The following is a 14,730-nucleotide window of genomic DNA, read 5'->3' on the forward strand; positions in this document are numbered from 1 at the left end:
TCATTGGTCTGGTCTGAGGCCTCTGGCTCCTGCTACACTATCGATACTGGATCCTCACCAGGACTCCTCTCAGACATCCTGTTATTGCCCTGTGTCATGGAGACCCTGCAGCTTTGGTTCTGCAGGACCAGCCCATTCAAGTGCTCCAGCAGTCATAAATGGGGTTTGGGCCCTGGGGATAGATGAGTTGGTCAGCCCACCAGCTCTCCTGTGCCTGCACCTATGCCAGCAGGGTCAGCTCTCCTGGCTTGCCCAGGCCAGTGGTGAGGCCTGCCGTCCTGAGTGCTATAGCTGGCAAGGGGAGAGCCAGCTCTCCTGCTTTCACACCATGGGTTGGGGGCAGCTCTCCTGTACCCTACTCCTGCAAAGCCAACTCGGAGTGGGTCCAGCACAGGGGTAGAGTCAGATCTGCACAGCTCTGAGACATCAACATGGCCACAAGCAGCAATAGAGACCAAGGACATCCACATGGCCTTTGGTGGTAACATGGGACCCAGACATTGACAGACTCCTGGTGCTACAGGGCCACAGACTCAGACATGGCCCTCGGTAACAGCAAGAGCCAGGACTTCATGATGGCCTCGGGTGGCAGTGAAGGCTACACACATCAGACTGTTCTTCGTCACCCTCAAGTTTCCAGTTCCTCCTCTCGATACAGGGCCCAAAACGCTTCTGCTTTTTCTTTCTTTCCCACCTCTTCACCACACCCAGTTCCACATGAAGCAGGGATTGCCTCTGAGTGTCCTCTGCCCACTGGCTGCCACATGGCAGCATCTACCATAATTTTTTAAGCAGGATCTAATGACGTCAAGGAGATGCCTAAAGGGGTAAAAGGGCTAGTCAAGCATGCATGACAAAGCAAGTTCAATTCCCATAACGCTCATAAAAATCCATATGTTGTGGCCAACAGCTATAATCCCAGTGCTTTGTAATAAGATGAGAACTGGAAACAGGAGAATCACCTTGGAGCTCAGGAGCAACCTCTCCTGGATAATAGAGCATAGCAGCAGAAACAGCAAGAGAGACTGTCTCACAAGTACAAGACATACCTAAACTTACATACATGTACACACCACACAAGACATACCTATACTTACATACATGTACACACCACACAAGACATACCTATACTTATAGACATGTACACACCACACAAGACATACCTATACTTACAGACATGTACACACCACACAAGACATACCTAAACTCACATACATGTACACACCACACAAGACATACCTATACTTAAGACATGTACACACCACACAAGACATACCTAAACTTACATACATGTACACACCACACAAGACATACCTATACTTACATACATGTACATACCACATAAGACATACCTATACTTACAGACATGTACACACCACACAAGACATACCTATACTTACATACATGTACACACCACACAAGACATACCTATACTTACATATATGGAAACACCCACACAAGACATACCTATACTTACATACATGGAAACACCCACACAAGAAAGGAAGGAAGGAAGGAAAGAAGGAAGGAAGGAAGGAAGGAAGGAAGGAAGGAAGGAAGAAAAAAGGAAGAAAGAAAGAGAGAGAAAGAAAGGGGGAGGGAAGGAGAGAGGGAAGGAGAGAAATTTTAAATGAGTAAGAATCCACCTTAGGAAGGAAAAGCTAGGTGTGGTGGGTGGCATATACCTTTACTTTAAGGACTCTGGAGGCAGAGGGAGGCATATTTCAGTGAATTCGAGGTCAGCCTTGAACATAGTGAGCTTCAGGACATCTAGGACCACCAAAAGGGGGAAGGGGGCTCCAGATTCTCATGACACTAAAATCAAGTCACAAAATGTAATCACCTAATATTCTCAATCAAAACCATAGCCAGGTAGAGCTAATTCCAGGAAAAAAAAAAAACAGATGCCACTAAACGGTAACTGGAAACAAAGGTGAATTTATTTGTCTGTCTGAAAAGGAAGGGTACATCACTGGAGCCAACCATTCTGCTTATTGTACCTGAATGGACCACTTACAGAGCTAAAGGAGGAAGGACAGCAAAACTGGCAGCGCACTGAGGTCAGATCTGCTTGACTCTGAAGGCTGAGCTTAAGTTCTTTGCAACTGCTCACTGGACCAGTTCACTGCTTCCAAGGACAGGCACCTGCTCCCAGCAATGTCCAGGATGCTCCCGCCAGCTTGATCTCTCTCTGGTGGCCAATGTGACCAGCGTGCTCGAAGGTGGTCAGATCTTTGTTGAAGAGCACAGGCAGGACCTCAGTAAGGGTTTATGCCGGTGACGATCACAGTCACCTGTCCCTTTGCTAACCTCTTTCAGAACTGACAGACCAAGTTTCCATTTCTTCTTAGAGAAAAAGGCAAACAAACATACACATGCACTTGCTTACAGAGGCAAATTTCATGTAGGCAGGTTATCCTTCAGAGTTACAAAAGAACAAGACCCAAGCAGTAAAATAGCGCCTGTCCATGACTGAGGCAGCACCACCACCCACAACAGCCAAAAGGCAGCAACAGCCCAGACATGGAGAAACAGATCAGGCCATATACAGACAAGGGACTGAGGATGGAAGTTCTACACAGTACAGCATGAATGAACATTAAGCCCTTCCAGGCAAAAAGGCAGACACAAAAGGTACAAAGTTGTATATCTAAAACACTGTAAAATTCAACTAATATATATATATATAAACACTGGGAATAATTCAATTCATAGGGACACAAAGCAAATCGGTGGTTGCCAGTGGCTGGCGGAGGGGGAAGGGGGGAGGGGACGGGGGAGGGGAGGATGGCTTCCTGCTTAGTGCTTAATGGGTCCAGGACTTCTTTGAAGTGCCGAGCATGTTTTGGAAACACACAGAGGGCTGGCTGCACAGCATTGCCAATGTCACGAATGCTAAGGAACTGCACCTTCATGTGGACAGATGTTTGTTACAGAACTGATAAACCTCAACCCTCTAAGGGCAGAGCAGCCCAGTCCACTGAAACAAGGACACTGAGATGGGGTGAGCAGGCAGGGAGTGTGGAACAATTGATGAGGAGTAAACGGGGTGGGGATGGGAGCAGAGGAGCCCACTTAACAGCCTCAGACAGCTGTGGGCACTGAAGAACCAGTCTGCAAGACCAAGTTCTAAGTGCTTGCTTATATCCTCCGTGCCATTGACCTAGAATGTTCTAAAACATGTAAGTGGCTTCACAAGGAGAGCCACAGCGAGCCAGCCCAGATGGCCTTTTCCAGGCCAGTGGTAGGGCCTGGAGGGGAGCTGGGGTCTGCCAGAGCACTGGCTGCAGGGCAAACCTTCCGAGGACTGGGATGCTCATCAGACAAGGCTGCCATGGGCTCCCTTGCACAGGACTGCAGGCCTCGGCTGTCCTCAATTTCAGTGTGACAACCCTAATCAGGCCAGGTGGTGGTTCACACCTTTACCATCAGCACTCCGGAGACAGAGGCAGGTGGACATCTGTGAGTTTCGGGCCACCCTGGTCTACACAGTGAGTTCATGACAACCAGAGCTACCTAGAAAAACCCTGTCTCCAAAATCAAACAAAAAATATATTAGTTTTTCATAGTGCATTCACATCAATCACATTTCAGACACTGCACTCAAGCCTTTGAATCTAAAGAAATACCAACCAAGTTCTCTTGAAAGATTTCTCCTGGTTCACAAGTCAAGTTCTTATGTATTTAAGACAGGGAAATGAGTTTTACAAAGCTATGACCTTCTATCACAAGGCACAACAATATGAATCTTGGTGACATTGTGCCAAAAGTAGAAGGGTTCGGGAAGCAAAGGGTGGGGATAGGAAATGGGGAATTGATGGTTAACAGGTGTAGTTTCAATCCCCCAAAACAAAAAGGTTCTAGAATGTTTTTGCACTACAATGGGATTGTACTTACTAATATACTGAGCTGCATCCTTAAACTTATTAAAACAGGGCAAGTGTTGGTGGTACCCACATTTAATCCCAGCAGTCAGGAGGCAGAGGCTGCAGGTGGATCTCTGTGAGTTTGAGGTCAGCCTGATCTATGCAGTGAGTTCCAGTGCAGTCACAGGTACTGTGAGAAACCCTGTCCCTCAAAAAAAAATAGTTAAAACAGCAAAATGCATGTTTTTAATCACCATTTACAAATAAGCCTCCAAATTATTAAAGTGTACTGTTGCAATTTTAATAATTAGAGAACTGTCAGTCTGAAAAAAACTAAAATTAACCTAGTTTAGATGTAGATATACATCAGGACATTACAATAAACTTGACTTTATCAACAACAAAAATAGCACTAGTAAAATAGCAAGTAAAATAGCAGTAGTTTAAAAAGTCCCCTTCTGAGTTCTATGTAAAACTTTTAGCTATAAAACCTTGGCACATTGAAAACACCAAAAATATGAAGTAAAAACTGAAAATTGATTTAGCTCAACACTAGTGCATATTTTGAGAAAGGGAGACTAAGGCAAGACTTAAGAGTCTGGGGCAGTTGGTGGTTCTCCCCTCCCTGTACCTCTATACTGGCCACCTGTGTGTCCCTGATGAGTTTGCTGAATGGCTGCTCTGGGCATAGCCACTCTACGTGGCATGAATCTCAGCTGCACATTCTGGCCTCTAGCCTGCAGCTGTTGTACCCGGGCAGCAGGGTACTGGAAGCTCTGTGAAGGAAGATTATGCCCATGACTCTGCTGAGTGGAGCCTAGCTGACATACCACAGTTGCCTGAGGCTGACGAACCCTCCCAGCCTCAGCAAGGTTAAGGAGACCGCTTTGCTGAGCTGACAGTGCCCACTGCTGAATGTTAGACCTCTGGGGGCAAGCTGGTGGCACTGGTCTTGGAGGGACAGGGGCCCTAGGTGGCTGATGCTGTTTTGGAATCAATACATACAAAGGCTCTAACTGCTTCTGCCTCTGCAGCTCTGGTTGTACATACTGCTGTGGCCGAGGCTGCTGCAACCACGGCTGCTGCTGTGGTTGCTGTGGCTGTGGCCACGGCTGCTGCTGTGGTTGCTGTGTCTGCGGCCACGTCTGCAGCTGTGGTTGCTGTGGCTGTGGCCACGGCTGCTGCTGTGGTTGCTGTAGCTGCGGCCATGGCTGCTGCTGTGGTTGCTGTAGCTGCGGCCATGGCTGCTGCCGCTGTGCTTGTAACTCTGGGTGCAAAATGACAGAGCCTGGTGGAAGCCTAACAGTTACAGGACCTGAGGTATTTTTTACAATTAATTTCACTGATGTCTGCACTGAGCGCTGTGGTGTTCTAGTCTGGGTACTGAGCATCTGGCTTCTGGGAGGCAGAAAGCCTCTAGAAGAGGTTTCTGTAGATGCTCGGGCACCAGTGGGGAAGCTCAACACCCGGGATGGACTATTCATCAAAACAGGGGCTCTCTGTGCTAGGCCAAGCAAATTGATAACGTTTTGGCCAGTGCCACTGCTGGGGCCTTGGATGACCGGACTGCTCCCTGTTGAGCGGGCAGAGGACTGGGCTGCTGAAGGCAGGGTGTTAACACTGCTCACTCCCCAAAAGGTTTGCTGAGCCTGGCCAGCTGATTTGGGAGAAGGAGCAAGTCTTGGAAGCTTCCTACCTCTGACTGATATTGAGGAAGAACTGACTGCTGAAGAGCCCTGTCCTGAGGTGGAGGGTTGTGTGAGCAATGGAGCTGGGGACTTAATTCTTGTCTCCACGGCTGGAGATGACACTGATTGGGATGTGGCCTTCTTCCCTAGGGAGGGCTGACCAAGATGGATGGAGTCAGTAGACCCCTGCAGTATTTTGCCTAGACATTCAGCTGTGCTCTGGACAGACTCCTGGCCAACACCCATTGCCTTTCCAGGCTCAATCCTTTCCCCAGCTACAGAACCGTCGTCTGAATGATCACTTGGGGCAACCTGGGGAAGATACATCTGGCTATCACATCTACCCTCTGTTGGTAGCCTTACTTCAGGAGAGAAAAATGGGTCACTAAGGGACTGTGCTGTACTTGTACTAGGCTTAGGTTCCCACTGCTGACTGCCCTCTTCACACTCAAATGGATAATCATTTACCTCAGGAAGTGGCCAGGCTGTTGATTCTGCATCATCACAGGGCGCCATTTGCTTCCCTCTAGCATATTTATGCACATCCACTTCTCTGGGGGCCTCCGGTTCACAGGCTCTCTGCTTCCACGTGTCTACACACTTTCCTGCTTCAGCAATCTTCAGATCATATTGATCACCTTGTTTTGTTTCTACTTGTTTTCTGCAAGCAACCATTGTTGAAACATCAGGAGGAGTTGTACATATATATTGTTCTTCCTCCAGTTCTAGATAGGGCCACTCGTGACTCGTAAAGCATTGTCTCATAGAGTCTGTCATCATCTTCTGCTGATTAAACAGCAGTCTGTTGGCTGTGCAGGCAACAGCAACAGAGGGATCCAGACACAGTGGCTCTGCTGTAGCTAAAATCAGTTGACTCTCAAGCTCAAGTTTTTCTTCCTCAGTCCACTGACGGTTATCACTTGTAATGGACTCTACATCGCTTACTAGACTCTGCATCGTGGGACGTAAGAGAATGTGTCGAGTTTGGTAAGCAGGAGTCGAGGAAGCAGAGGACACATCAGATGCCACAGCAGATGACTCAGCAGACAACTCAGCAGATGTCTCAGCAGATGATGCAGCAGAGGACACATCAGATGACACAGCAGGCTCTGCACCAAGCTCCCTAGGGGGGTGGATGTCACTGCATTGTCTGTAGTCTCTGATTTCTGCTATGACACACCCATGGTGAAAAACATTCACAGGAGACTTTTCCAGGACATCAATCAGAAAAGAAGGTAACTCTTCAGCATCCAAGTATTCAAGTAGTTTCTGTCCTAAATAAGGCACTGGAAAGGGCTCAATAAGAACTCCCTCTTTGTCCTTCAGCATGAGAGAATAGCCCTGATTTTCTGGGTACAGGTTGACCACTAAACATGGCAACGCCTCTCTCCTCATAAGCTTCTCTAGCAAGTTGACATTGCTTCTAAGGCCCTCTACCTCTGCCTCTTTTTCACATTCCTCAACATAAATGTCATACAGTTTTTCATGAAGAGATTTTTCCCCACTAGGCACTGGGTTGGCTGGAGGAGGCTCCTGCTGGACAGTCTCAATAATATCATCTGTCTGCTCCAAAGCCTCAGCTAGATGCTGTTCCATCTTAACAGGCAGTCAGGGCCCTGAATGAAAAGAAAAACAGGCCCTGTTAGCAAAGAGGTGGAAATAACAGCCATTATATGCCCTTCAGTTTATAACCTCATCATAACTTTAATGTGGACACCAAGAAAGCCACCTCCCAGCCTAATAGCCTGCCTGCACCAAGAGCCTGTGAGCATTAAGCCATGTCCACCGGCCTATGCCCACCCCGCCCCATGAGCTGGTAGGCTTCACGCCCCGTCCGCGGCTCAATGCCCACTGTGCCCCAAGAGTAGGTAGGCCTCGTGCCCTGGCCTCTGCTTGGTGCCCACCCCACCCTTAGAGCCTGTAGGCCTCGCACCCCATCCGCAGTTTGATGTCCACCCTGCCCTAAGAGCCTGTAGGCTTTGCATCCCATCCGTGCTCGATGCGCACTCTGCCCCATGAGCCGGTAGGGTTCACGCCCCGTCCGCGGCTCGATGCCCTCTGTGACCCAAGAGCCCGTAAGCCTCAAACCCTGGCCTCTGCTTGGTGCCCACCCGACCCTAAGAGCCTGTAGGCCTCGCGCCCTGTCCGCGGTTTGATGCCCACCCGCCCTAAGTGCCAGTAGGCCTCACTCCCCATCCACAGCTCAATGCCCACTGTGCCCCAAGAGCCGGTAGGCCTCCCGCTGTCCGCGGCTCGATGTCCACTGTGCTCCAAGGGCTAGTAGGCCTCGCGCCCCATCCTTGGGTCGATGCCCACCCCGCCCCACGAACCCATGGGCCTCGCCATCCATCCGCCGCTCGATGCCCACCCCGCCCCAGGAGCGGGTAGGCCTCGCGCCCCGTTCGCCGCTCGATGCCCACCCCACCTCAGGAGCCGGTAGGCCTCGCGCCCCGTCAGCCGCTCGATGCCCACCCCGCCCCTGGAGCCCGTAGGCCTCGCGCCCCGTCAGCCGCTCGACGCCCACCCCGCCCCTGGAGCCTGTAGGCCTCGCGCCCCGTCAGCCGCTCGATGCCCACCCCGCCCCAGGAGCCGGTAGGCCTCGCGCCCGTCCGCCGCTCGATGCCCACCCTTCCCCAGGAACCGGTAGGCCTCGCGCCCCGTCTGCCGCTCGATGCCCACCCTTCCCCAGGAACCGGTAGGCCTCGCGCCCCGTCCGCCGCTCGATGTCCACCCCGACCCAGGAGCCCATAGGCCTCGCGCCCCGTCCGCCGCTCGATGCCCACCCCGCCCCAGGAGCCGGTAGGCCTCGCGCCCCGTCCGCCGCTCGATGCCCACTCTTCCCCAGGAACCGGTAGGCCTCGCGCTCCGTCCGCCGCTCGATGTCCACCCCGACCCAGGAGCCCGTAGGCCTCGCGCCCCGTCTGCCGCTCGATGCCCACCCCGACCCAGGAGCCGGTAGGCCTCGCGCCCGTCCGCCGCTCGATGCCCACCCTTCCCCAGGAACCGGTAGGCCTCGCGCCCCGTCCGCCGCTCGATGCCCACCCCGCCCCAGGAACCGGTAGGCCTCGCGCCCCGTCCGCCGCTCGATGCCCACCCCGCCCCAGGAGCCGGTAGGCCTCGCGCCCGTCCGCCGCTCGATGTCCACCCCGCCCCAGGAGCCGGTAGGCCTCGCGCCCGTCCGCCGCTCGATGCCCACCCTTCCCCAGGAACCGGTAGGCCTCGCGCCCGTCCGCCGCTCGATGTCCACCCCGCCCCAGGAACCGGTAGGCCTCGCGCCCGTCCGCCGCTCGATGCCCACCCTTCCCCAGGAACCGGTAGGCCTCGCGCCCCGTCCGCCGCTCGATGCCCACCCCGCCCCAGGAGCCGGTAGGCCTCGCGCCCGTCCGCCGCTCGATGCCCACCCTTCCCCAGGAGCCGGTAGGCCTCGCGCCCCGTCCGCCGCTCGATGCCCACCCCGCCCCAGGAACCGGTAGGCCTCGCGCCCCGTCCGCCGCTCGATGCCCACCCTTCCCCAGGAACCGGTAGGCCTCGCGCCCCGTCCGCCGCTCGATGCCCACCCCGACCCAGGAGCCCGTAGGCCTCGCGCCCCGTCCGCCGCTCGATGCCCACCCCGCCCCAGGAGCTGGTAGGCCTCGCGCCCGTCCGCCGCTCGATGCCCACCCTTCCCCAGGAACCGGTAGGCCTCGCGCTCCGTCCGCCGCTCGATGCCCACCCTTCCCCAGGAACCGGTAGGCCTCGCGCTCCGTCCGCCGCTCGATGCCCACCCTTCCCCAGGAACCGGTAGGCCTCGCGCTCCGTCCGCCGCTCGATGCCCACCCTTCCCCAGGAGCCGGTAGGCCTCGCGCCCGTCCGCCGCTCGATGCCCACCCTTCCCCAGGAACCGGTAGGCCTCGCGCCCGTCCGCCGCTCGATGCCCACCCTTCCCCAGGAACCGGTAGGCCTCGCGCTCCGTCCGCCGCTCGATGTCCACCCCGCCCCAGAAGCCGGTAGGCCTCGCGCCCCGTCTGCCGCTCGATGTCCACCCTGCCCCAGGAGCCCATAGGCCTCGCGCCCCGTCCGCCGCTCGATACTCACCCTTCCCCAAGAGCCCGTAGGCCTCATGCCCAGTCTAAGCAGCTGTGGTAACAATTCTAGAGGCCTAGGCTGGCGACCGTTAGTTCATGGCCAGGGTCAGGTAGATACCACAAAGTCCCCCACCTCAAGCCCTCCACCTCACAGAGATTTAAAACCGCTCAAGAAACTGAAAAAGACGTTAATTTCTTAAGAATTTCTAAAATAAACCGGTACCTGTAGGTATAACTGCCGCTGCTCTCTGAGTCCTCCACAGCGAAGTGAACAGGAGCGTCTATGCCGGCCAACGGCTGCCAGCCGACTGAGCCAACGGCCCAAACTTCAAGCTCCTCACTGCGAAGCAGGGTCACAAGTCAGGGTCACACGTCAAAGTCCCACTTCCTTTCCGGTGGGGGGCGGGAGGGGGGATACACTTCCGCTGGAGGTATACATACCCCACCAAAGTACACCACTGCCCCAAGGCCTTGCGCCTCATCCGCCGCTCGACGGGGCAACCACCACCACCGACCTTTTGATTAAGATTTCAAATAGCCACCAATTTTATCTGGGCCACAACTGCCATAAAGGCCACAGACCTTTGCCAAGTCTTAATAGGGCCGTTAAGAACTGATATATAGCGAGCTGTTTTGATGCGCACGGCACTAATCCCAGCACTTGGGGCAGAGGCAGGTAGCTCTCTGTAATTTTGAAGCCAGCCTGGTCTGCCAAGTGGAAGCCCAGGACAACCAGGGCTACATAATGAGACCCTGCTTTAAAATAAAAACATAAAGAAATTGAACCATCTCTTGCGGCAGATGTTTCAGTTGCACCTGGTACCCCTCACAATTTCGGCTCATCCAAGAAAGTCCACTTTGGGAGCCCTTACAATCACAGGGATGCTGTATGCAATGCTTCATTATTTTCTCCAGTTAGCTCCCACCCCATGGTTTTTATATAGTTGAACGCATAACATGACATTCCTATTCATAACCACCTATTTTGTGTTTCTTTATGCATTTCAGCTTTTCTTTCTTTTCTTTTCTTTCTTTCTTTCTTTTTTTGATGAAGGATTTGAAGTAGTATGATTCTTTGACTATTTATTGGCTTTTGTTTTCTAATTCCTTTCTAGTCCCATTGTTGCCAGTCTTTTTGGACAGGTATTTGAAAGATTATCTAATCTTTCAATTTACATAGAGCAATGATGCATATTCACATATAATAAAGACATATAATGACAAGAATCCAAGATAAATTCCTGAGACTCCTAAAGTACAGATGGCTTTGTATAAATGTTTTTTATAAAAATCATACAGGGGGTTGGGGATTTAGCTCAGCGTTAGAGCGCTTGCCTAGCGAGCGCAAGGCCCTGGGTTCTGTCCCCAGCTCCGAAAAAAAAAGAAAAAAAAAAGAAAAAAGAAAAAAAATCATACAGTCAGGACTGGAGCTCTTTTATTAAAAATTTTTTGGAATCTTAAAAATATTTATCAGTTAACTGGATTTTTTATGGCTGAAGATAAATGTTGCTGTTTATACCACCAAAGATTGGTGCCTATAATATACCAAAAAAGCTTCAAAATAAAATATTAAGAAAATAATCCAATTAAAATTGGGTTATGGTACAGAACAAAAATTCTCAAAAGAGGAAATGCAAATACATAGAAAACATTTTAAAAGTTCTCAACATCCTTTGCCATCAGAGAAATTATATAAGCGTAACATTTATTTTAAAAAAAAGTAAATTAATATTACTTTAAGAGTCTACTTCACCCCAGTCAGAATGATCAAGATCAAATGACAGCACATGATGGTGAGGAGACAGAGACAGGGAATACTTATTCATTGCTGGTGGGAGTACAAACTGGTACCGCCACTATGGAAATCCTTGAAAAGCTGAAAATTGACTTAGCATAATTTCCAGCTATACCACTCTGGGCATATACACAAAGGACTCTGTATCCTATTACAGAGATGCTTGCTCATTCATGTTCATTGCTACTTTGTTCATAATACCCAGAAATTGGAAACAGTGCAGATGTCCACCAAATGAGGACTGAATAAAGAAAATGTGGTATATTTACACAGTGGAATATTATTCAGCCGTTTAAAATGAAGATATGAAGTTTTCATGAAATAAATGGATGGACTTAGAAACAATCATCCTGAGTGAGGTAACCCAGTCCCAGAAAGACAAATATTGAATGTTTTTTCTTATATGTGAATGGTACTTTTAAGCTTTAGACATGCATTTTTAATCCAAATAACCACAGAGGTTAGGCAGCTAGTATGGGACAATGGGGTAGGGTGCAGTCTTCCAAGGAAGAAGAAATATAATATAGTATTATAAAAAGATAAAGGGGAAACTAGAACATGGGGATTAAATGAGCAAGGAGCATGGGAAAGCAGGATTATGGCAGAAATAGGAGGGAAGACAAATAACTGTAAAGGCCTGTTCTATCAGATAGAAACCATACTTGACATAGTCAATGAAGCCAAGAGTCTGAGACTAGATAGGTCATGGGCTCAAGGGAAAGCCCAGTACTGTTATTCTGCTAAGGAAACATAGCAACCAAATGACTGTGTGCGTCAGTATCAACCCTCACCAGAGAGGCTTCTTTGGGAGTAGATGAGAACTAATACAAAAGCCCACAACTGGGCAATGTGCAGAGTGAGAGACTCAGCATGGGAACTCTAGAAATGAAGAGGACAACGACCGAAGTGGAGTGCGATCCATGGCAGGAAACAGGAAAAGATTACAATATTCCAGTGGCAACTGATGAGGTCAGTGGTAGAGATCATGTGAAGGAAGTACTTGAATCCTTCCTTGAGCTGATTGAACAGGACTTGAAAACTGATTATCAGAGTTGAAAGCAAGAAAAGAGCCACATTTGACACGAAAGTTGCAAGCTCAAGGGATAAAGTGACTTCTGGTATTGTTGTCACATATAACTGACACATATAACTCTTTATGTAGAGGAGCGGTCAAAACTGTAAAACAGAGCACAGTGGCATCTATTATACTTTGAGCAGAACAAGGAGTGCTATTTTTTTGTTCAGTACTCGTTATCTAGAGCATAGCACAATGATTTTCATATGAGCAAAATCCCATGAGAAACAGAATCATGATCCTCAAAGACATCTATCTACCTCCTAATCCTCAAAACCTGTGAATATATAACTGCCTGCCTTAGTTAGACTTAACTATTGCTGCGATGAAATACCATGACCAGTGCTCTTTGTTGAACAGAAATGAAGGAGGAGTGGACCTGGTGGAGAGGGAAGGGGCTGGGAGGAGTGAAGGTGGGGACTGTGGTTGGGATGAATGGGGATTTAGCTCAGTAGTAGAGCGCTTGCCTAGCAAGCGCAAGGCCCTGAGTTCGGTCCCCAGCTCTGAAAAAAAGAAAAAAGAAAAAAAGAAAAAAGAAAAAAATTAGATTATATTGTCAAAAAAGAAATATCATGACCAAAATCAACTTGGAGAGGAAAGGGTTTATTTGGCTTACACTCCATATTGCTGTTCATCATCAAAGGAAGTCAGAACAGGAACTTGAACAGGGCAGGTACCTGAGGACAGGAGCTGATGGAGAGGACATGGAGGGGTGCTGCTTACTGTTTTGCTCCTTATGACTTGCTCAGTCTGCTTTGGGATAGCGCACGCGCGCGCGCGCGCACACACACACACACACACACACACACACAAAATGGGCTAGCCCCCCCCCTACATCAATCACTAATTAAGTAAGCCTTACAGCTAAATTTTTTATTTTAGTTTTTTTCATTAATTTGTTTTTACTCACTTTATATCATAATATCAGTCCTGCTGTACTCCCAGGGCCCTCTCACACAGATATTCCCCATCCCTCCTCCCCTTCTCCTCTGAGAAGGGAGAATACCAACCCCCATATTATCCACCATCACCACCACCACCACCCACATATCAAGTCTCTGAAGGCACATCCTCTCTCACTGAGGCCAGACAAGACGGCCCAGTTAGGGGAACAGGATTCACAGGCAGGCAACAGCTATAGGGACAGCTCCTGTTCAGTTGTTGGGAACCCACATGAAGACCAAGCTACACATCTATTACATATGTGCGGAGAGGCCTAGCTCTAGCCTGTGTTACAGCTGAATCTTATGGAGACATTTTCTCAATTGAAACTCCCTCCTTTTAGATGATCTTAGTTTAGTATCAAGTTGACATAAAACTACCCAGAACACCTTTCCATGGGTTAGACATGAATAAGTATGAGACTTACGATGAGGATTGTCTTAGTTAATCAGCAGTTATCTACTGCTGTGATAAGACATCATGGCCAAAAGCAACTTGGGGGAGGAAATTCCTTCAGTTTACAACTCTCAGGTCACAGTGAGGGAGTCAGAGCAAGAACCTGGAGTCAGGAGTTTATACAGAGGCCATGAAGGAATGCTGCTTGCTGGCTTGCTCCTCTGGCTTGTACAGCCTACTTCATTTGTTGTACAACTCAGGACCACCAGCCCAGAGGTAGCCCTGCCCACAATGATCTGGGCCTTCCCACACCAGTCTCCAACCAAAAAGTGCACCACATGCTTGCCCAGAGGCCATTCGGGTCAGACATTTTCTCAGTTGAGGTTCCCTGTGCCAAAATTTCCCTAGCTTGTGTTAAGTTGACATAAAACTATCCCTGATTTTTTGGGGTGTTGACTAAATGAACTCATGAGAGCCCTGATTTTAGAGAGAGAGAGACAGACAGAGAGAGACAGAGAGAGAGGGAGGGGGAGAGGGAGAGGGAAGGAGGGAAAGAGAGAGAGAGAGGAGAGAGAGAGTGTGTGAGAGAGAGAGAAAAAGAAAGACATTTGAGGTGGCTACACTACTGGCTTTGAAAATGGAAGGCGAGGGGGTTGGGGATTTAGCTCAGTGGTAGAGCGCTTGCCTAGCAAACGCAAGGCCCTGGGTTCGGTCCCCAGCTCCGAAAAAAAGAAAAAGAAAAGAAAAAAAAAAGAAAATGGAAGGCGAGGCCATAGGTCAAGGAGTGCAGATGGCCTCTAAATGCTGTCAAGTGTAAACAGATTCTCCTCTAGCCCATCCAGGACAGAATGAAGCCTTGTCAACGCCGTTGTGTTTTGATTAGTGAGATCTATTTCAGACTCTA

At 50.0% G+C, this 14,730-nt stretch overlaps 1 protein-coding gene across 1 annotated transcript; it reads right to left on the minus strand.

The window, feature by feature from the left end:
• Positions 1–2,800: 2,800 nt before the first annotated feature.
• On the minus strand, positions 2,801–9,971 carry Supt20hl2 (SUPT20H like 2). Its single transcript, NM_001408858.1, is given in 2 exon segments — positions 2,801–7,170; positions 9,842–9,971. A coding segment is annotated over 1 exon segment (2,694 nt). The 5' UTR covers positions 7,151–7,170; positions 9,842–9,971; the 3' UTR covers positions 2,801–4,456.
• Between the last annotated feature and the right edge of the window lie 4,759 nt (positions 9,972–14,730).

The sequence above is a fragment of the Rattus norvegicus genome, chromosome X, assembly GCF_021556685.1.
Source record: "Rattus norvegicus strain SHRSP/BbbUtx chromosome X, alternate assembly SHRSP_T2T, whole genome shotgun sequence".
NCBI classification, from domain to species: Eukaryota; Metazoa; Chordata; class Mammalia; order Rodentia; family Muridae; genus Rattus; species Rattus norvegicus.